The sequence below is a fragment of the Artemia sp. Qi Xiang Cuo genome, chromosome 13, assembly GCF_049724085.1.
Source record: "Artemia sp. Qi Xiang Cuo chromosome 13, ASM4972408v1, whole genome shotgun sequence".
Taxonomy (NCBI): Eukaryota; Metazoa; Arthropoda; class Branchiopoda; order Anostraca; family Artemiidae; genus Artemia; species Artemia sp. Qi Xiang Cuo.
Window position 1 is genome coordinate 11,586,735 of NC_142806.1, and position 24,851 is coordinate 11,611,585.

The window sequence follows — 24,851 nt, forward strand, 5'->3', positions numbered from 1 at the left end:
TCTTTTGTGGACAAAGTTTGATTTAAATTAATCCAAAAACAAACATTCTGAAAATTATTACACAAAAATTTTCGGGTGTTCGAAAAGATTATGGGAGATTAAAAAGAGTAGAATCCTCCCATACGTGTAGCAAGTTTGAAAATAGATTTATTAAAATTGATTCTTAAGAATTCTTTAATATTTGATGGTCAATATTACATTTTTTTATTGTTGATATCTAATCTTTATTTTTAGAAAATATCCATAATGATCTAAAAAGTTCGGTAATAAGATCTCCGTTTCTGAAAAAGAACGCAATACCGAAGCTTGGAAAAATGTCAGAAACGCCAAAGGCTAGATAGCGTTGATGTTGGTTTTGTCGACATTAGTGCCAGTTTCCGCTCTTGTAAGTTAGTTATCCACACTCTTCCCATATTTATTTTATCATTTTCGTTTTCATTTCATTCATTTTTTCCTTTTTATTTTTTTCATTTTATTTCGAACTCAGCTTTGTTCGTGAACCAGATTACATTTGTTAAAATTTTTTTTTATTTTATTTTTTACAACGAAAAGTACGTAGGAAATATGAAAAAAATAGTTTCTTATTTTTAAAACAAGTTTCGATTATTCTCTAAGAGAAATCTAACTAATATCATTTTAAATAATTATTATTTTGATAATTTTGATAATTAAATATATAATAAAATATATAATAATAATAATAATTAATATATAATTAAATATATAATTATAATATTATAACAATAAATATATAAAATTAAATATATAATAAAATAAAATTAAATATATAATAAAATATATAATTAATTGATAATAAAATAATTTTGATAATTAAAAAACTGATGAATCCAAAAATATATGCATCATTCACTGTCGGTGCGAGACAGAGCTAAATGCTCTGTCAGGTAAAATTTTTTTAAACTTATTTACAAGAATCTAATTCTAAATTATTGCCAAACATCACACGAATTATTTAAAATCACTTTTACAATTAAAAGGCTCTTCATCCTCTCCGTCATCAACATTTTTTTTTGTATTGAAGCAGCAGCCGAATTTTGTAGCAGAATAGACTTTTTCACCTAACAACCGCCGAATATTATTATAAATTTACTTACCTGACATGCATCTTACGATTTGTTTGAAATCACTTTCACAATTAAATGGCTCTTCGCCTGTTTGACCATCAATAATTTTTCTGAGATTACAGAAGCCTAAGCATTTTTCTGAAACATTCAGATCCCGACAGCATTCGGTGAATTCATGGTCTAAGTTCGGATCCGAGTTTAGAGTGACGTTTGAAAATGTGGATAACGGTCCTGGAGGTTGCAGACTGATTGATATTACTATAAACATAAAATACGATATAAATAAGAAGCTAAGTATGATTATTTTAAACATAACGAAAGGCTAAAACAGACGTAACGGTTACGCGTGCCACTTTAATAAGAATTAGATTTTTACAGGTTACCTGTGATTAACATGATGGGTTGAAAAATAAAATGAAAAATACGCGGTTTATTTTATATGGATATTATAAAATCGAATGCAGAAAGGGGGATGTTTTGGGGACAATGCGATCAAAGCTTGAGGTCACAATCACAATCACGTCTGTGTCCACCATTCGTATGAGAATCGACGCATCTCCTTGCAAGACTGCGTCACAAGCGTGAAGCATCGGTCATGATGGTTCTTGGGCGATCAGTAGTCTGTAGCTATGGCTACTTCACTTCAAACTTTAGGTCAAACATGAAAGATCTAACTGGGTTGCAGAGCAACACTACCATTTTCGTTCGTTTCAGTGTTGTTTGTTCTGTCTTCTCGTGAGCAGTGACCTGTACCTGTGATCACTTTGGGTCAAGTTTGAAATGAATAATCGGGCAGCAGAGTAACACTACTACTATCGTTTGTCTAAGTGTTGTTTGTTTTGTCGGATTTTTTTTTCATGATCTTCGGCTCGCAGATGTAACCACTTTAGGTCACATTTTTATAGTAAAAAAAAAAAAAAAAAAAAAAAAAAAAAAAAAAACTTGACATGTCCAATCGGGTTTTAGCACAACAATAAACTTCAAAGAAGCGAAAAAAACAAAAAAAAAATCTCTTAGGGATTATCTAATGTTATATTTGTGTTATATAGAACGTGGAATTATTTTTTAGAGACCCAAGATCCAAAATGTTGTATCCCTCCAAGATTTCTAGGGAATAATTCTAGATAAGTTAGTCTTGAAATCAGAAACTCACTATTTGTTTATTTGCTTTTTTAATAGAATTTTCGATTTTGATACCAGAAAATTGGCAAGTATATAAAGCTTGTGCCCAGCAGGAGACACCAGGGCGATCAGACACATGGGTGGGAAGAAAAATGAGGAATTTCTGGAATCTCGCCATTAGCACATCTACCACAAGTTGTCATATCTAAACCAAACTTGATAGGAAGTAAAATGTAGTACCTGGTATCATAGTTATGCAATATGTGTTTCGGGCATCAGATTCCAACTGGACCTCTGTACGCGATGATAGGTGAGGGAGGGTCCTTAAATTTTGTCACAACGACATCTAACAGAAACTCAGTTTTTGGTTTTATCAACAAAACACAGTAGAACGTAAAAGTGTGTCCTAGCTGTATTTTCTAAGGGCTTACAAAAGGACCAGTCTATGTAAGGAGGAGGACGGGGGGGGGCAATTTCGTCATTTGAATACCTGTAAAACGAGATCAGCAGATCTAAATCAAACTTTGTGAAAGATAAGAGTACGTGTCATAGTTGGTCTCTTTGGATTTCCATATAACTCATCCTCATTGGGAGGATGAGGAATCTCACAATTACTGTCACCGAAACATCTACCACAAAAGGTACCCATATCTGAGGTAAACTTCAAGAAGCTACTGTCTGTCCTAAGTCTGTCTTTGAGGGATCCAGTCCCGATCTGATCTTTTTGGGGAAGGGAAGGGAAGAGACCTCTAAAATTCGTATACATAAATGGCAGAAAGAGCTATCATAATTCAACTTGTTTGCGGCATCCACCGCAACGTATTAAAAATTAGAGAGAATCCAATACGGTAATGCATCAAAGCACAAACAATAAAGCGACAAAATGTCTGTCATACGTGGTATCTACGTTGCATCATACGCGTCATACGTAGTGTCCGAATTCAATTTAAATTGTTTATCTTTAATAAAGCTTCTTGCGATCCTAACACGGTTTAATATAGATTAAACCTAAAATATGATTTTTTTGAGTTCAGACTCGTCCCAGTTTGTTTAGAGGCATGAGAGAGAGGTCCCCAAAGTCTTGTCATCGTCATGCCCACCAGAAGTATCAAAAGTAGGAAAAGGGAGTGGGACCTGAACTCTTATATGTGCTTTCGGACGTCTGGACATAATCCGACCTGTACGGAGGAAAACAAGTCCCTGAATTCTTGCAATCAGAATCATGGTTGCAGCGGCAGCTGCAACCTAGTAAAGAGCGAACCACAGCCCATAGTAATCAAAAGTTGAAAAAGGTGTTTTCCAAAAAACTGTCTAGTGAAAAAAAATTCCATTTGACACTGAATCAGGAATGGTAACTATTGCTTAGGTTAATTTTATAAGTAAAACTTTATTGCGGAACGAAATTTATAGTGATTTAGAAAAAAAGCCTGCAACCCCTTGAAAATGGCATCAGATCAACATAAAAAATGCACCGTTGGAATCAGCATGGTCGAAAACCTTATATAAGACAATTACAGTCCTCCGCCTTGAACACCAAGGGAAATCACTGTTTTGCATGGGTAGCACTTATGTGTCTCTTTTTTTTTTCTTTTTTTTTCTAGAAGGGCCAGGGGTGGCCAGAGCATCATAGAGAGGTGTGTAATAGCTCATTCAAAAGGGAATTAAATTTGTAAGTGCCCTTTTTAAGTGAGCAAAAAGATTGGAGGGCAAATAGCCCCCCCCCCCCAACAGGCCCCCTCCCCCCAACTAGTCCTATAAAAATTTTGAGATAGCCATTTTGTTTAACATACTTCAAAGGTCCAATATATATGGTTTTGATGACGATATAACCCTCCGTAGTCCCAGGGGAACGGCTGTATGTGGTATCGGGCGTATCGATATCGCACGTATCAGTATCGTGCGTATTGGTATCGCATGTATCGTATCGGGAATATCGGTATCCACTGTTGTTTTTTTAGTCATTTTCTAGGCTCATTTTTTTAAAGCATGTCCTGGCAAGGTATCATCGTTGCAGCGGCAGCTGCAACCTAGTAAAGAGCGAACCACAGCCCATAGTAACCAAAATTTAAAAAATACGTTTTGAAAAAAACTGCCTTGTGAAAAATTCCCATCTGACACTGACTCAGGAACGTTAACTATTATTTCGATTCGTCTTAAAAGTAAAAGTTTATTGCGAAAAGAAATTTATTTTGATTTCGAAAAAAAGCCTCACACCTCTCGAAAATGGCGTTGTATCAAAATGAAAAGTGTACGATTGGAATAAACATGATCAAAACACTTGTACAGGAAAGTTACAGACGCCCTCTTTGAACAACAAGGAAAATCACTTTTTTGCATCGGTAGCATTGATATGTCTCCGTTTTTTTGTTGTTTTTACTCTTTTTTTTTCAACAGGCCTAGCGGGCTACCAGAACATCCTAGAGATATTCTTAATGGCTCATTCAAAAGCTATTTCTCATATCTACGTACTTTTTATAAATTCTGCCATCTGCAAGTGCCATATGGAACTAAAATGGCACTTTTTGTGCTTTTTCTGAAAGGGTGGCACTAGCAGGCTACCAGAATATCGTTGACAGCTCTTTTGAAGCTCATATAAAAGATATTGCACATATCTACGTCTTTCATATAATTTCCACCATCATCAAGTTCAAATGGCACTAAAAGCGGCACTTTTGATGTCGCGTCTCAAGTGGAAAAGCTTCAGGGAAAAAAAAATTGATTTCCAACAAAATGTTTTGCTCGAATTCAAACAAATAAAAAAAAATCCAATTTTTCTGTTGGAAGTGTGACTTGCTTATTGAATTCAAACAAATTATTGAAATTAATAAGATTTATATACTTTTCGGTAGAAAAAATGTAATTTTCACCGTAAATAGGCTATATCAATCAACACGGTTTGAACTTCAACAGTAGTTTGAAGTTTCTTGAATATCATTTTAAATTTGACTGTAGGGCCAGTGAAGGTAATATGTTCAGTACAAGTTCAATTCAAATATTTGAATTATAGCAGAAAAAGGGGAATGCTAATTGAATTTTGAGTCTAAAAAGATAATTATAAAAATAAGGAAATATATTTTTACTATGAAATAAGTTGAGCTTTCTTGTCTGCAAAATGAACACGCAGAAATTTATGTACAAATATTATCATTTAACTTTTACAGTTGCTTTTTTTAAATAAAATTTTTGTGAGTTTCGGTAGGTAGAAAATTTCTTAATATGCTATCCTAATCTTAAGAGTAGTAATAGTGAAAACATATTGCCATCTGAATTCCTTATTTTCTAAGTAGTAACGAAATTAATTATGTGGGAACTACCTATGTTTTTGCGATGAATGTCATTTTTGAAACGAGACCCAAAAAGCCTTTCAAAGAAAAATCTTCCGTGGATTTGGCATATATTTGCTGCTTACGCTGAATAACCAAGTAAGCAAATATATCTAAGAAAAGAAGACGCCTGTAAGGGTATTTCAGTCCTTTACGTACACGTAAAGGAACCAAAACCTTTCCCAAAAAAGAGAATTTTCTAAAATGGTGCTCATTTCAACTGGACACTTTAATAGCATGAATCGTGCTTTAAAAACTCCGGTTTGCTACAGGATTAATTAAAAAATAGGACGTTAGCCCAATAAGTTTTATCAAACAGTTCATAGTGTTAAACTGTAATTAAGGAGCGATTCATCTCAATTGTAACCAAAACTTAAAAATGGAATTTTGATAACAATTGATAAGAATAGGGTTTTTATGCAGATTGCAAATATATACATTTCATTACGTTTAATATCTACCCACCAAAGGCTCCAAGCCTCAGAAGAAAAAGCGATTTTGATGGATTAAGGGATTTTGAAAACACGGAGCCTGATTTTCTAAAACGGGAGAAACACCCCCCAAAAAGTCAAAAATCTTAATGTAAATTAGACCTTCGGATTCAGCGTATCAGAAAATGTTATTGTGGGGGTTATGATCTCCTATCTGCACAAACATGGAATTTATGTTTTTGCCAGAAGACTGATTACGGATGCATTTCTATTTGTTGTTTTGTTGTTCTAGTGTCCTTTTTAAGAGACCGTAAAGATTGGAGGGCAACTAAACCTCCCCCCAAGACCTAATTTGTCTCTTGTTTTGTTTTCGAATGTTATGATTTGAGATCAATTTGACCAAAAAAAAAATCATCTCCTTCAACTACCTACAAACGTATAATATTAGAACATAATATTGCCCTTTCATTGGAAAAGGCACTTGTTTCATTTAAAAAAGTTGGGGAAAGAACCGAAAGTGCACTTTGTGGGAAGGTGCTATCAAGTAAAATTTATAAAAAGTGATTAAGTATAAATATAAGCTATTAAATGAGCCCTTAAACAGCTTTCTTTTGTTACAGTAGCCTTCTAGTTTTTGATCGTCAGTACGGGATTTACACAGCCTTGTCTTTATTATGGCTTTTCAGGGAAAGTTTGCCGAACAAAAATATCATTTTGTTAATCGAAAATCATAAATTCGTGAGAAAAATATATTGTTTTGGGAAGTATGGATAATGAACTTTATGTTACAGACTGAAAGTTTTTCTTAACTGTAATGGTTGTTTTCAGTATTCTTTTAGAGCTGTCTTATCTCCCTAGATTGGTGATATTTAGAAATTATATTAAAAATAAGTTTTCAACGAAGTGACACTAAAACTTAAAACGAGCATACATTATTCCGTATAAATAAAAAAGATCATGACAGCGTTGTTTCTGCATTAAATTTTAATCAAAAACGAACTAAGATTAATTTAAAAAAACAAAGTTTTTCCGAGGGAAGTAAAGAGCGAGGTTGAAACTTAAAACGGACAAAAATTATTACTTCACAGTATATTTAATATATATTAATATAACTAGTACAAATAAACCAACTAATTATGTTTCCCTATGCTTTTATGATTATACAAAACTAGCGCTTTACTGAAAACACAAAATAATATAGGAGTTTTGGTACAGTAAAAGCAAACCAATTAAGGACAATTTTTATAGAATCAAAATATTATCAATCCCTATTAAGATAAAGCATCAATCCATTTTAGGGTTTTCTTTATTTTTTTAAGTTTAATTTGGTATCACTTCTGCACAATGGCTCAGTTCAATGACTGGCTCTCGTTTTGATTTTTAAAGGACATGTCATGATTAATTTGTACACAAGTTCAAAGTAACGCCATCTTGATAGCATTCGGACTATAGACTAGCTTTAGAATTTGTATCATAGCTTGAAATTCACTCTTGTATAGAGAGAAATAATCGGATTTCCAGAGTTCATATTATGTCTTATTTGAACTTCATTTCAATTGATACTAAAGCATATTTCTCAAAATTTAAGACTGTATATTACCCACTACTGGTGTTATAGCTGGTGAGAGGAAAATGCTGCTTGACAAATCAATCCAATATTTCTGTATGCTGTTCAATTACTTCGCGGTTATTAAAAAATATTTAGTTTTACACTTATATTTTTAAGAAAACCTTAAATGTGTACTGAAAGCTACTAATGCCAAGACTGCTATAACACTGTGAAAATATTTGTAGATTCCTTCAGTATTGTCAGGCTACATACTCATTTTTGACTCTTAAATCAATAATCTTGTTATGTATAAGCAGAAAAGCATAGGGAAGCATAATTAGTTGGTTTATTTGTACTAGTTATATTAATATATATTAAATATGCTGTGAAGTAATCATTTTTGTCCGTTTTAAGTTTCAACTTTACTCTTTACTTCCCTCGGAAAAACTTTGTTTTTTTAAAATTAATATCTACAAAAATATTAATACAATATTAATATCTTCAACCTAATTTGGTAGAAAGTAAGAGTGGGGTATTTACCGTAAGCTTATTTTTCGGGGCTCCTACCTTATCAGATCGGAGAGGAATGGTCTCTTTATCCTGCCCTTATGACCTCTACCAAACAGGGTTGCCAAACATAAATAAAACTCGTTGGGATTCGTGATCTAGTCTTTTATCTGTACTTTTTTTATGACACAAATCTGATCATACCTACATGGGTAATTAGGGAGGGGTGGGTAAATTCTTGTAATCAGACATCTACCAGAGCAGGTTGTTGGATTCCAGCAGATTCGTCGAAAAGTGAGAGCCGATATCTACGTTTTGCTTTTTTGGGTTTAACACAACGCGACCTTTAAGGAATTCCATAATTCTTTTTATTGAGAAGCTTACCCGAAGAAGTTATTTAATATCAAGCAAACCTAATGGGAGTCTGAGACCATTGTAACTTCATTACGGGGTTCAATTGTGCCTGAACTTCAGTAATCAGGGTATCTACCAAAACGTGTCGCTGGGTCAAAACCCAAATTAGGTAAATTCAGGTAAATTCTCTGCGTAGGAGATGTTCTCCATGCCCTACACTTTTATGCAGGCAAGCACATTAACGAATAATTTTATTTCATTGAAATTCTGATTTAACTACATTTTAAAGTGATTTTATATATATATATATATATATATATATATATATATATATATATATATATATATATATATATATATATATATATATATATATATATATATATATATATATATATATATATATATATATATATATATATATATAAAATCACTTTAAAATGTAGTTAAATCAGAATTGTAATGAAATAAAATTAAACGTTAATGTGCTTGCCTACATAAAAGTGTAGGGCATGGAGAACATCTCCTACGCAGATTGCCTGAATTTACCTGAATATATATATATATATATATATATATATATATATATATATATATATATATATATATATATATATATATATATATATATATATATATATATATATATATATATATATATATATATATATATATATATATATATAAATATATATATATATATATATATATATATATATATATATATATATATATATATATATATATATATATATATAAATATATATAAATATATATAAATATATATATATATATATATATATATATATATATATGATAGCGTGAGTGAGTGAGTGTGTGAGTGTGAGTGTGTGATAGTGTGAGTGAGTGTGTGAGTGTGATATATATATATATATATATATATATATATATATATATATATATATATATATATATATATATATATATATATATATATATATATATATATATATATATATATATATATATATATATATATATATATATATATATATATATATATATATATATATATATATATATATATATATATATATATATATATATATATATATATATATATATATATATATATATATATATATATATATATATATATATATATATATATATATATATATATATATATATAGATATATGCATTGCAATAACAGGACGCACTGTATAAAATGAGCTGTATATAGATAATATTTTTTATTAGCGTAAAATATACCTAGAGGTTGACCCCCCCCCTCCCTAAAAAATGAGTTAATTGCTTTTTAAGCTTTCTTCAGGTGAATATGCGTAAAATTTTTAGTTACAAAATTTAAAAATTCCGAGGGGGGCATCAGCATTTCAGAAATGCCTAGGTGGGGTATAGCCCAAAATTGGTTTAGCTTATTCAAATCGTGTATAGCCATTTTTTAGCTATTTTAGGTTAATATTTTGTGTTTTTTTTTATTGTAAATATAATCGCAGTTTACATTTATTTCGTTTCTGGTTAAATATAAGTTATTAAGTATATTAACATTTTTCATTTGATTTTTACACAAAACACTGGGAATTGTATTAATTTAGTTAACATAGCTCAAGCGATTGCTAATTAAAATGGGAACATTCCTGGTACGTTTTAATGGCATAATATTGCGAATGCATCACCCTAAACCTTAGACCGAATTTCAATTATGTCGGAAACAGAACTATAAAAAGTTGGAAGTAAACAATTAAGATAAACTGCATTTTTAATATTTTCTATTAGCACGCATGACTGCCCACATGAATAACACAATTACGCTATTGTTCACTACTGTTCCAAAGTTCCTGGGCGAGGACAATGGTTCCATTCATAACGATAGTTTAACTAAAATGTAAGATTCACATACAGACCGTGAATACCACCATCTCTTGTCACAAATGGGGACAAAGAGCCATATCATTCAGCATTAACAACTCAACTTTTGATTTAGCTAAAGTATCAGATCTTCGTTGCAGCAGTAGCTGCAAGCAAGTAAAGAGGGAACCATAGCCCACAGTAATCGAAATTTTAAAAATATGTTTTGCCAAAAAAACTGTCAAGTGAGAAAACTTCTTCACTTTGAAGGTAATTCAGGAATGATCATTATTACATAGGTATCGTAAAAGTAAATTTATTGCGAAACAAATTTTCGGGAGTTTTGAACACGACCACGACGAACACGAGCGCCACTCTGTCAAAAATTTATCACAAATGAACGCTCACAGGCCACGAGCGCCATCTCATGTCACAAATTGGGGCAAATGTTATATATTGGGGCAAATGGGGCAAATTTTGGCAAATGTTATATATTGGAGCAAATTGGGGCAAATGTTATATTGGGGCAATTGGGGCAAATCATTTGCGTCAACGGCTCAACTTCTGATGAGAATTAACACAAAAAGCGCATTCCTAGGATGGCGTCAATTCAGAAAAGCTAGGGGCAGGGCTATTTTTCAAAATCTAGGGAGCAATTTTGATGTTCAAAGGACATTCAAAATATAAGGGGAATTATGTTGTTTATTCTATTACAATCACAGTCGTTCTTAGGGTTGATGGCCCCCGCTGAAATCAAATATAAGATAAAAAGCCGAATCAAACTGAAAATTTTGATCAAAGTGGGCAATACCCCAGCCAGGGTGGGGAACTGACCCGGTGGCCCCCCCCCCCTCAAGAACGGCTCTGATTATAGTGGGTTTACACAAAACTAATGAGTTTCTCCAGGCGATGCTTCCGTCCTTTTAGACCATTTTTGAAGAAATCTGGAAATCCATTTATGAGCTATATTCTTTCTCCGTGTTTTGCTTCATCAGTGCTACTAAAATAAAGGCCATTCAACTCTTTTATGAGTTTTGGGAATGAACACGTTTCAGATAAAGGGGCTATTCTGCGGGTTTTGGCTATAAACTGGACGTGGCAGCAACTGGGCCTTGTTTATATATATTCATAGGAATTTCTTGACTCACAATAGGTCATTAGACCTTAACCGGCTGCCCCTCAATATTTAACAAAATCCTGCATTTCTCATTGCTGCGATTAATAAGTCGCTTGTACTGAAAAGTTATGACCTGGGTTACTATAGTGTACACCTGTAGCATTGAGAAATAGAAGAAAATAGGTTTATTTACCCAATAAATTCTTCCAGGGGGGGGGTCATTTGAACTAATTTCAGGTGTGAAATCCGCTGAAACTGAAACGAAATGAATGCTTCATCACTAGAATCCAAATTTACCGCTTTACAACTGCCAACGAGGTAAATCAGCAAAAACTGGGCAAGTAGCAAATAATGGCAAAAACTGGGAAGAACCTTTAATCTTTTTTATATCTATATAATTAAGGCTCATTGACTTGGCTCAATAATTACCATCATGACGTTCATGGCAACAGGAAAACAATGATGAAAGATTTTTCAAACAACGGTCCCAGGATGCCTGACTTCAGTTGGTAAAATTAGGTGTTACATTTTTTTTTTACTCCTAAATTCACGGCACTAAAGAAATTTTTGGGGATAGCTTCCTCAGTAAGATCATTCCAGATCGAAGTGTAACGTCCGATGAAGCTGTTCTTCCAGTACTCTGTTCTCGGCTTGCCAGCCTCAAGATAATTCGAAAGAGCTGTGTACCTTCGTGTCTGTCTTATGGTTGGACAATTGGAGGCACACTACGAGAAAGCTTTAGAGAAGAAGGTGATTTTAAGTACTTGTAGATAACAGCCATCGACACTACACCAATCTGAAGTGTATTTCGGTTTGTACATAGTGTGTTTTGAATTACTCTATTGATGCTGCATTAATACATGGAAGTTTCAGCAGAAATATCACGGATCGATGAATGACTTTCCTTGGTTCCATGGTCAAACATAGACTCAGACCCTTCTGGAGAAAGATCCAACAAATAATATTTCGAGACAATGTCAAAAAGGTACGCGAGGCAGAGTCAGGATAATTTAGTATTTGCAATAGAGAACTCATCTATAATCCAGAGCGCCCCTTCAGATATTCATCGAAAAAGGGAGGCAAAGGTTAAAAAAAGATTCCAGAAAAGTGTCACATTTTTCCGAGGTTTCACAAAATTTAGCATATTCTATCGAATCAATCAAGCCCTGGTGTAGCCTATAATTAAGAGCCATAAGGTTCCAATGTATTTTTTCTCTAGAGCCACTTCATATGGGAGGGTTGGTAGTAGAAACCTGGGAGAGCACTCATTTGATTGGGAATAAGAAATTCTGGTGCCCTTTTTAAGAGTCATCGCAGGGCGATTAACCCCTACCGACACCCTTTATAGCTGCCCTCCCTTTCCAAAAAAAAGAAATCTGATCAAAATCTTGAGATAGCCATTTCGTTCAAAATAGTCAAGTGTCAAATGATTATGCCCCTGGGGATGACATAGCCCCTCAGAGGCCCTGGGACAAGGATTGTAAGTTATGCAAGTTGACTATTGTTTAAACACAGGCTTGTATTTTGGAACGGGTGGGGGAGTTTTGATCCTGGATATCCAAAAAGGCTTAGGGTACTAAGGCGAAACTTTCAAAAAATTTTGAAGGAGGGGTGGCACACTATGTGCATGCTGGCTGTAAAAGAGAATATCAGCATTATGTCAGAAACGGCTTAGGGTATTAAGTTGAAACTTTCAGGATGTATTGAGGAAATATTGGAAAGTGATCAGACAGAAGCCACCCCCCCCCCCCAGCATTTTTAGACACCCTGGCCCCTTAAAAATCATCAACCATTTGAGAGAACTATTTTACTAAAAATACTTGAAAGGTCTAATAACTGTGCTTCCGGAATTGACATAAACCCACACAGTCTTAGGAGCAAGGGTTGTAAATTATGCAACTATAGATTGTTTATATTTATGAACTCTGATCCTGAACTCTTAAGTTGTACTATTATCTTCTTGAACCTATTAAAAATGCCCAGTTGAAACTAATCTCCATCAATTCCATTGTTATTGTCATGATCAGTCCTATTAATATTATTAAGCTTCGTGTATATGACCTTATGATCACAGCGTTGATGATAAAATATTAAAGAGGTAAGTGGAAATCAAGGGGTTGGGTACTAGGTTGATTCTGAAACAATGGAAACACGGAAGCGAGACCAAAACTACAGATACAAAAGGTAATCAAGCTTACACACGCAGGCAAAAATTAAATGTACGACTGGAGCCCTTATTTTTTGAAGACGACTTAATTTTTGACATGAATAAAGAATGGCGTAGAGCATGCTCTGAAACAGTGGGTGGCCTTTTGGAATATGGAGCCTCCTCCCCAAAAAAACTTGAGATTGTTCTTTTCAGTTATTACATTTTGAAAACCCTTTTATATTATGCGTCAATTGCCCCCCTCCCGCAAACAAGATCATCGTAAAAGTCACAGGAAATGCTCTTTTTAAGATTGCAAGTCTTTCAGTTTTAGTTCTTTTCCATCCAGCGCAGTTCAGCTTGCGCATGATAGATGCACAGATGCATGAACTGCTGGCTTAGGAAAACGAGTATCTAACTTATATAAAAGTGCGCAAAGGTGAATAATAACGTATCTCCTTACCTTCAAGCGTGTGGAAAGATCTTAGAATAGGATTGCTGTTGACTTCGCATACATAGATGCCAGCATCAGATGCCTTGACGTCGCGGATTACCAGAACCCAAACATCACCTCCTAAAACAAACATGACATTAAAAAAATTTTAGCAGTTTTCGGAAAAATTTGTGATTAAACAAAAAAATGGGAGAAGGGGTACGGGTTAATTTTGGGGAAGATGACCTCATTTATTAAAGTAAGTATTGTATAGTTGGATACCCGCTATTAGGGGCAAGGCCACTAGAGAATTCTGTGGGTGTAGGGTGACTTAATAACCCTTCAAAAATTTCGTTAATTTTGACGTTACATTTTGAGTGCCTTTTCTTGTATATTGGAAAAGGGCATATTTTCTTGTATATTGGATAGAGAAAAGGGCATCAACCTAGAAAAAAATATTTATACCAAAATCTCCACCTTGAGAATTTTGAAGAGTATAGCCTGAGATTTAATTCTCCCCCCCCCCTCCAACCCAAAAAAAGTATAAGGATTCATACTTTCCAGTGATATTTGCCATTATTGGAGGGTTTCTAAAGAAAAGTTAAACAAGTTTTAAGATCACACTGGCTGAACACAATAGATGAAAAGTATTTTTTATTGTTTCTTTCTTTTTTACAATTGTTACATTTACTTTGTGTTTGTTCGTAAAACAGTTTGCATATTTAGTACATTTTGCGTCAATAAATTGCAGTATTTATTTTTATTGTGTTTAGTAAACTTATTGCAATTGATTTCGTGATTTTGGGGTTTTATAGTCAATTATCATTATTATTGCGTTTAAAAGCATTTGTTAAAATTTATTGCACTTAATTATTTACTTATTTCACTTCAGAGCTCAATAAGCTGAAATTCGCTTTATTAAAGGTAGATATAGAAAATTCTAGGAATATTTATCTATTCTGATACACCCTTTTGACAACCTACATACACATAGTACGATTTGATTTATTTCAGCATCCCACTACACATTCCTGAAAGCTCAACCTTAATATACTTTGCCTCAGTAGTAGTAATAGTAATAGTAGTAGAAGTGTCATTAGTAGCAGTATACATATAGCTCATTTTGCTTTTTCAGCATCCCCCTCATCATATCCTGAAAGTGCAGCCTATTGGAATTAACTTTTTGCTTCAGAGCTCAATAAGCTGCAAGTTATCTTTTACAGATAGAGATAAACAAGTCTTTGGATATTTATTGCTCTGCATTCTTTGATAGAGATAGCTAACAATATTTTTGGTTAGTTTCAAAGGCTCTGAGAGTTTGCATTTTTTTTTTTTTTCGTTTTTTTTTATGTTCAAGCTGCATTCAACAGAACACATAAATTACGCATACAAGTTATTGTGTTTAATTGAAGTTAATTGCAACAGCCTCTTTTGAACGCGGGCTGGGCCATTTGCCCTCTTAGCTTTAGGAGGGGAACTCTGATCTTTGTTTAAATCTTTTTTTTGTTGATAAATTCAATTCAGATTCTAAACGCCACTGTTAATATATTGCTGATTCTACTTTCGAAGCAAACCATCAATGAACTGGTAATGCAATGCAACCTTTGTCAAAAGTTTATATACTCTGAAAGATCTAATCAGCTCATTTCCGAATGATCTAGGAGTAGCCCCCTCGGAAACCTAAACACAAATACAGTTAATTGGTAGGCCAATAAACGCAATCAATCGAAAATAACGGAAACGATAATTCTTTCTCCTAACCATTTATAGAGACACTGAAAAACAGGATATTTACGAAGGCAGGGATAGAAACAAAAGGAACCCAAATCTTGTTTCCTTTCGAAATTGGGGTACCTCAATGAGTTATAAATTGGATTTTGTCAGATAACAACAGGACTATCTGAAGCTGATGATTAAGGGTGTCAAACGTTGGTCAAAGTACGGCCTTTGACTTGAAATTAAATTTAAAAAAAACAAGTTTTTTTAACTGAAAGTAAGGAACGACGTTAAAATGGAACGACGTTCCGTATATGAAAGGGGCTGTCCCCACCTCAACGCCCCGCTCTTTACGCTACAGTTTTTTATTGTTTTAAAAAAATAGAGTTGTGAGAAAGTCAAACTTTAGCGTTGCGTCAAAAAAGAAAGAAAGTCAAAAAAGAGCGAGGCGTTGAGGAGGGGACAGCCCATTTCATATACGGAATAATTTCTGTTTGTTTTAAGTTTTAACGTCGTTTCTAACTTTCAGTTAAAAAAAACTTGTTTTTTTTTATTTGATTTTTGAATGTTTTTTAATTAATGCAGGTTTTGATTTTGGCTCACCGCACATGAATAATTAAAACAAAATTTGCATATTAATTTTACTTTTATTTGGTTTAATGGCTTTCTCGAAACTTGTTTAATTTTATTTACGAACGATTTATTAGTAATAAATATACGTAACTTACGAATTAACTTACGTAACGAACTTCTATATTCATAGATTTTATGTAAATATATTAGGGGGTTCGCCCTCTAGTCAATAACTTGCTATTCAAGCTAGAGTTCGATTTTGTTCCAATTATTTAAAAACGACCCCTTTATAACAAAGCTCGTTAATTAGAATAAATATCTCTTATGAAAGTACTAAAAAATCTTTGGCTTAAAGAGCAAGGTATTGACTAGGGGGTGAACCCAATCGTATACGTAATAATTTCAGTTCGTTTAAAGTTTTGATGTTGCTCCTTACTTTCAGTTGAAAACTTGTTTTTTTATTTAGTTTCTGATCTCTTTCTTTAATAATGCTGGGAAATCCTTCACCCCCTTCATAGAAATGTCCCTTCCCCCATGAAAACTTCCTTCATGGAAATATCCTCCCATATAACCACCAACCCCCCCCCCACCTACCAGAAAAAATCCCCCTGAAAACGTCTGCATACTTCCCAATAACGAATACTATATGTTAACATTGGGTAAAGTTCATAGCTTTCAGCCTTCCCCCCGAGGACTTCGGGGGATTAAGTCATCCTAAAAGACATAGTTATCATATTTTCGACCATGCTGAACAAAATGGATATCTCAGAATTTTGATCAGGTGACTTTGGGGAAAAAATTAGCATGGGAGGGGGCCTAGTTGCCCTCCATTTTTTTTTGGTCACTTAAAAAGGGCACTAGAACTTTTAATTTCCGTTCCGATGAGCCCTCCCACAATATTCTAGGACCACTCGGTCAATACGAACACCCCTGGGAAAAAAACAAAAAACAAAAAAAAACAAATAAACACGCATCCGTGATCTTTCTTCTGGCAAAAAATGCAAAATTCCACATTTTTGTAAATAGGTGCTTGAAACCACTACAGTAGGGTTCTCTGATACGCTGAATATGATGGTGTAATTTTCATTAAGGTTCTATAAGTTTTAGGGGGTCTTTCCCCCTTTTTTCGAAAATCAGCCAAATTTTCTCAGGCGCTTAACTTTTGATAGGTAAGATTAAACTTGATGAAACTTATATATTTGAAATTAGAATTAAAATTTGATTCTTTTGATGTATCTGTTGGTATCAAAATTCCGTTTTTTAGAGTTTCGGTTACCATTAAGCCGGGTCGCTCCTTACTTACAGTTCGCTACCACGAACTGTTTGAAAAGAAAAAAAAACTCAAATTGTAGTCCACAGAGGACATTTTTCCTAAATAGAAATTTTTTTTTTTTTAGATAAAATTCATTTTTATTAAAGACCAATATTCACAAAAAAAATCATATTAAACAGACCTACCACGTGAAAATCTATACAGATTGGTTTGTGGAAGGACTCACTATTTTATTCACTTACTACATATATATTTAAAAAAAATGCAATCATATAAATAAATAAGAAATAAACCTCATGGGAACCGCGAACCAATACTTACACAAGATAGAAGACAGAATACAGCCCCCCCCCCCTCACCCATCCTTATTCATTAAGAAATTCTTTAACCTATTTTTAAAAGAGAATAGCAATGAAATTAACAAAAATATCCTTACGTTCCAAAACCATTTGTTTTATGATGTTGGAGATGAACAATTTTTAAAAAGTACCTCTGAGGTTCATGTTTGACCGCGTTCCAAAAAGAGGCGATGATAGTTGGTTTTACTCCTCCCTTATACACCTGCAAAACCCCCTTATAGTTGTCTGTTATACCGCACCTAGTTACAAAGATTAAATCCTGAACTACGGCTGAAAACGGATTTAGTTTTTTTTATAAATAAAACTTGAGATAAAAAAATATACTTTCCACTTTAAGTGTCTTGTTTTGTGTCAAACATGTCGCTACTGTCGGAATATTACCAGTCTCTTAATGAAACGGTGAAAATAAAGGCGAACCAATAAATAGTTCGACCAGAATCATTGACCTATATATATATATATATATATATATATATATATATATATATATATATATATATATATATATATATATATATATATATATATATATATATATATATATATATATATATATATATATATTCTGATATTTCTTCTGATTAGCCCTAATGAAAGGTACTGCTTGGAAATATTTCGCTAGATTTAAGGTGCTTTTGCTTGTAAATTTACAACGAGTTACATTTATTGATGATGAATTTGCATGGATTTGGACATTTCTATTTGGTTGATGTTTCGGTTACACTTTTTGGTCCTAAGTAATTGGATAGATGAGCAAGGTTAAAACCTCGTTCAAGTGTACATTTATCTCAATTACTGGATTAGGATGACAGTACTTTTCTTCTTCTTCTCTCTCTCTCCTTTTTTTTAAACATTATATATATATATATATATATATATATATATATATATATATATATATATATATATATATATATATATATATATATATATATATATATATATATATATATATATATATATATATATATATATTCTTGTTGTTAGGGAAAAAAACTAAATTTCTTTTTTGTTTTTGTACTAAAATTTCTAATGCCTTTTATTATTTTCAGAATATAGTTGCAAAAGAGTCAAAGTTTTTTTCAAGGAGGAATTGACCGGCCCAAAATCGCAAAAACAAAATAAGGAATAAAAATAATCTTCATCATATCATTTTGGGCATAAAGTTGTTGTATTTTACTTCAGGATAACATAAAATATGAATATTCTAGAAAAATGAAAAATTATGGAAAAAAGTAAAACATAAAAATTATGGAAATATTCCATGCTTATAACCAAAATTAAAGAGAACTTAGATTCCACTTATCGGAATTGGGATTAGAATAATTCTAATCCCAACCACAATTACGGTATTGTTCTTCTAAGACTTTACGAAAATATAACCTAAAAATTTACTCTAAGTACTTGGAATAATAAATTCTAACATTTTAGTTGAATATTGGAATATCTTAGAATCTTTCTCTAGTTTCTGTGTTTTGTTTTTTCCATAAGTTTCCCATTCCCAGAATATTTATATTTTCTATCTTTTCCCTGAAGTGAAATACGGCAGCTGCATGATTTTATGTGAAATTAACCTTTAGATTTTACATAAAACATAAAATCTAGTTTAAATCAAGAAAAAATTAAATTATCAATTCATAGAAAATTACGAATTATTAGAGCAGTGTTGCAAATAGTCAAGGCTTTTTGGATGGAAGTATTAACCGGTACAAACCGGGTATTAACCGGCAAAAAAAACGAAAGGCAGAAATAAAAATACCCTGCATCTTATCATTTTGGATACGAAATTGATGTATCTTACTTCAGGGAAGTAAAAACTTTTCCTCCAGTTTATAGTTTTTCTATTATTACTATTTTTCCCCTTATTTCTAGTTTCTAATTTTCGTTTTTGAGCTCCTAATTTTTTTTTCCATAATTCTCATGTTTCTAGAATATACATTTTTCTATGCTTTTCTTGAAGTGAAATACAACATCTTTATGTTTTAAGTGAAATTAAACTATAGATTTTACTGAAACATAAAATCTAGTTTAAATTTTACTTCAGGAAAAACATTAAATTGTTAATTCATAGAAAATTACGGATTATTAGAGCGGTGTTGCAGATAGTCAAGACTTTTTGGATGGAAGTATTAACCGGTACAAATCGATTATTAACCGGCAAAAGAAAGAAAGGCGGAAATGAAAATAACCTCCGCCCAATCATTTTGTGTATGAAGTTGCTGTATTTGACTTCAGGGAAAACATAGAAGATGGCTATTCTGGAACAATTAAAAATTATTGAAAAAACAAAACTTGGAAATTATGGAAATGTTCCATGTTTATAACCGAGATAAAAGAGCACTTAGATTCAACTTATTGGAATTGGGATTAGAATATTTCTAAACCAAATCTCAATTGAGGTAATTTTCTTCTATGATTTTACTAAAATCTGATCGAAAATTTTACTTGGGATAATGGAATAATATAGATTATTTCTCCAGTTTATATTTTTTCTATTATCAATATTTATTCCCTTATTTCTAGTTTCTAATTTTCTTTTTTTAGCTTCTATTATTTTTTTACCATAATTCTCATGTTTCTAGAATCTACATTTTTCTATGCTTTTCTTGAAGTGAAATACAACATTTTTATGTTTTATGTGAAATTAAACTATAGATTTTACTAAAACATAAAATCTAGTTTAAATTTTACTTCAGGAAAAACATTAAATTATTAACTCATAGAAAACTAAGGCTTACTAGACCAGTGTTGCAAGGGGTCAAGGTTTTTCGATGGAAATATAAACCGGGTATTAACCGGCAAAAAAGAAAGGCAGAAATAAATGAAAAAAAAAAAACTGCTTCATATCATTTTGGGTATGAAGATGCTGTATCTTGATGAAAAACATAGAAGACATGGATATTCTGGAAACATGAAAATTATGGAAAATATAAACATGAAATTACCGAAAATATTCCAGGATTATAGCTAAGATTCAACACCACTTAGGTTCCAGTTAGAAAACTTTTAAGTACAAACTTTTCAGAACTTTCAAAACAGAGCATAATTTTTCTCCCACGATTTCTCCAAGGTGTCAGGGGCTATCTTCCGCAAAACAATTCTACATGAAAAACATGAAGATTTTATTTACTTTCTTAAAAACTGGGAAAAAAGTCAGAGCGAGAATTAACTACTTTTTAGCTAATTTTCCAAAACAATGGTGTGATACAGCATAAGAAAATTGGGGTTAAAACAATTGTTTATAGCAATGTTATAAAAAAAAACTATGAAAAAGAATCGTTCATGATTCAGTTTGCAATTCTGCAAACAAGCCTAAATTTTGTTCCAGAAAGTCTTGAAGGGTAACAGAAAAGGATTATATGCATGCTTCTCCGTCCAAACCCCCAAGGGGCTGCTTTTCAGATTACTTACTGCCTCCTTTTTTTCAGCCCCCGCAGTACGACGTGACGTGATAAAAATTTAAGTACACAACTCTTATGGCAATTCTACAGGGAAACCAAGTTGGCGAACCATCTAGGGCTAAACAAAAAGCAAATTGTCCCCGAATTGAATGGGAGTATATCGTAAGGAAATATTTAAGGGAAATTGAAATTTCTTGGGGGGTGTAAAGAGGGAAGCACTGAATAGATTGAAATTGAGGAGAAGCGTGCGTTGCTGTCTTGGCTTCAGGTGGCTTGGTGCTGCAGTGAGTTTTTAGTAGTAGTAGTAGTTCAAAAAGGCATAAAATATTGTTTCAAAAGGCATAAAATAAGTGTAAAGAAAGTTGAACTCCTCAAGACACGTGTGAAGAATTTGGATTTAAACTCATACTCACTTGTCAAAGCACAAATCCTCGAAAGCTCTCGTGACGGTCTTTATAACGGTCAGCCGACAAGACAGGAAGGCTGTGCTGCTGATGAAACGACCAAAACACAACAAGCGGAAATATTTGTCACAAAAGAGTAACTTACGATTTTTATCAGGGAGCCTCCTTCAAGCAATCTTTTTTTATTTTTTAGTCCGTTTAAAGTGTGATTTTCTGTGAAAACGTAACTCACACATTTTTTTTTCTACTGAGAAATTTTTTTTACTTTTTTATAGTAATATCCATTTTTATGTCAAATTCCTACGATTGTTTAAACAGAACATTCATAAATTTGGTTCTGTGATATCCTGAAAACAGAAACCATGTTATAAAACAAATGCTTCATAAAAAAATAAAAGTTAGACTATGTAGGCAGAAATATATTCAAAGCAGTTTAACTTTCATAATTTTAAGAACAAAAATAGAACTAGTCTTAAAAGCAATATTTTTTGGAGCCGAGGTTGCATAATATTAGCCTTCAGCAAAAAAAAAAGGACTTCTGTCCCACCCCGTCAAATTACAAGTTCTGCTATTTTCTATAGTTTTAGTATAACTTCATCCTTTTTCACAGTTTTTGGAAAATTGGCTCTCTGTCACTTTCTAGAAATAAATTCCAGCCTACTTGCCTAATTAAAGTAGAATAGTCTAGACCCAAGGTGTTTTTATAATTGAAAAAAATAGAAGATAGAGAAGATAAGTCTCCGAACCAAGATTAGAATATTGGAAGCACAGTATATAAATTATATAAAACATATTATTATAAACTATATTTTATACTGTGATTGGAAGCTACAGTGATGACAGTGGTTAGAAATGGCTCTTAATCGTGGGAGCTTCGAAAAACGGAGGAGGATTTGTTAGATATCTCCAGAGGCGGATTCTTTAAGGTAAATACATTCTTAGACCGAGGACAAAATCCTCGTTTTTTCACCTTTTTTTATTTCATTTTTCATTTTGTTATTTTCTTTCCTCTTCGAGTCTCATTTCTTTAAGGTACCCTTCTGACTGGTCGTATTTCCAACAACAAACTTTATAGGCCTAAAATGAGAGAATAAGTTGAGACGGCTAAAACTCTGCGGATGAAGGATGACAAACTACCAAAGATCGTTCTTTTTGGCCAACTATCTAGGGCCAAACGAAAAACATATCGTCCCCGAAGGAGATAGAAAGAGTTAGTAAGAAAGAGTTTAAAGAAAATTGGGGACTTCTTTTGAGGGTTTAAAGATAGAAACTTAGAATAGATTGGGACGGAGGACGAGCGTGCGCAGCTGGGTTGGTCCCAGGCGGCTTGGTACTGCAATGAGTTGTTAGCAGTAGTGTTAGTGCTTGCCTGATTTCCGGTTTGGGGATTTGAGGGATTTTCGATTCACAGTCAATAGAAATAAACAAAGCATATTTATCTTTCAGGTTGTTGTAAAAGGGAATGCCTGTTTACTGAATTTCGTGCGTGAAATTCAAAATATTCAAAGGAAAAAAATAAAACTTGCAAATATCTTCATTGAAGAAACGTCTGAAGACAGCACCAGTGGCTTACAGATTGGCATTGAATTTTTGTACTTTTTTTTTTAATTCAAACGTTATTTAAAGTCTATGTTTACATCTAAAGAGCTCATAGTTTCTACCCAGTCACAACCTTTTGCATATTGTATACGACAATTTGATGCTAATTAGCGTTTTTGCAAGCTATCAGAAACTTATAGTAAGACTTTTTAGGAATAATTGGGGGGTAGTAAGATGCTTAATAATCCTGTAACTCCGACAGAGATTTCCAAAGGACGATTAATAAATACATTATTTTTTATTAAGGATGGGATTTCAGGTGGATGGAGACGGAATTTATTATTCATATGCAAGGCTCCAGGGGAAAGGGGTTTGCCCCCCCCCTCTTCCAAAAAAACGCATTTTGTCCGACTCATAAAAACGTAGCAAAAATGAATATAAACTAACTTTTTATACTTTTTAAAAGTTTTTTTTGTAACCTCCCTCCCCTCCCCCAGAAAAAATCCTTTTGCAACCAATCCTCCACCCCACCCCTCCGAAAAAATCCTGGATATGGCCCTCTTGATATGAATAGAAATTTTTGTAATTTTTGGTTTTAGCCCCTCCCCCTAAAAAATCCTTTTGTAACCACCACCCCCCCCCCCCACCCCTCCGAAAAAATCCTGGATATGGCCCTCTTGATATGACCTGAAATTTGTGTAATTTTTGGTTTTCTATAAGGTTATAACCATCTTGACGCCCCTCCTGTAAACACCCTTGAAAAAACACGTAACTTAATCTACCATTTTATTAAAAGAGTTCTAATGCTATATTTCTTATAGCCGTTTGTTTGTTTAAATAAATATATGTCGAAGGTCATTTATTATACAGGGTTCTGTTCTTTTCTGATTTTTTTTTTTTTTTTTTTTTTTTTTTTGCTGTATATTTTCAGCTTTTTTCTTCTCAGATTTAACATTAGTATATACCTTATCGAATGTCCCAGGGATTTATAAAATTTAGCAAATCCAAAATTAATACGCAAAACACGAAGAAACCCAAAGAAAGAAAGCCCACATCCCAAATGAATGGATCCTTTTGAAGTGCCTTTATTTCTTTTGTCTTTATGGTCACTCTTTAGTCACTAAAGAATGAACTTCTTTAGTCACTCTTTTTTTTTTAATAAACAAAAATTGAAATGAATATTCACTCACCAGGAGACGAATTGCCATCTACAGCCGGAGCTAAAAACAGAAAATACAGATTATTTTTAAACATTCTTAAATCAATTCATACTCAATTATTAACATAAGTGATTAACAGCCATGGTCATGTTGGTACCCAACAAATAAACCATAAACTTCAAAAACTAACCATATAAATAAAGAAAACTTGGTTCTGAGCCATTTGCGCCATTTTTTATGACATTGACAATTTTAAGAGGGGGTACTTGCCCTGGACACAGAAATTTTAGAGATGCAAAAGTTCAAATAAATAGTCTAGCGGATATAATCATTTTGTATTTTTGAAATTTTAATTTTATTAAAATTAAGTAGAGGGCGCAATTGGCAGTAACTATAAGCAAATTGACTCCAAAGTTTTCGTTTTTCCCATATCTTCATCACCATCCCTTGGAAACAATAGTAAGTAAATCAAATTTAAGCAATTTCAAATTGAGTTTTAAGCAAAAAGTGAGTAGACAGAATTAAAGA

General features: G+C 32.8%; 1 protein-coding gene across 2 annotated transcripts in view; it reads right to left on the bottom strand.

Moving 5' to 3' along the window:
• Positions 1-24,851, bottom strand: part of LOC148944949 (Ig-like and fibronectin type-III domain-containing protein 2) — a 321,570-nt gene that overhangs the window by 231,795 nt on the left and 64,924 nt on the right. For both annotated transcript variants that reach the window (XM_089099394.1, XM_089099393.1), the window contains exons 4-6: positions 24,354-24,383; positions 13,929-14,039; positions 1,116-1,343 (exon numbers count right to left, since the gene is read on the bottom strand). In XM_089099394.1, the coding sequence (XP_088955520.1) occupies positions 1,116-1,343; positions 13,929-14,039; positions 24,354-24,383 (369 nt within the window). The remainder of the gene's footprint in view (positions 1-1,115; positions 1,344-13,928; positions 14,040-24,353; positions 24,384-24,851) is intronic.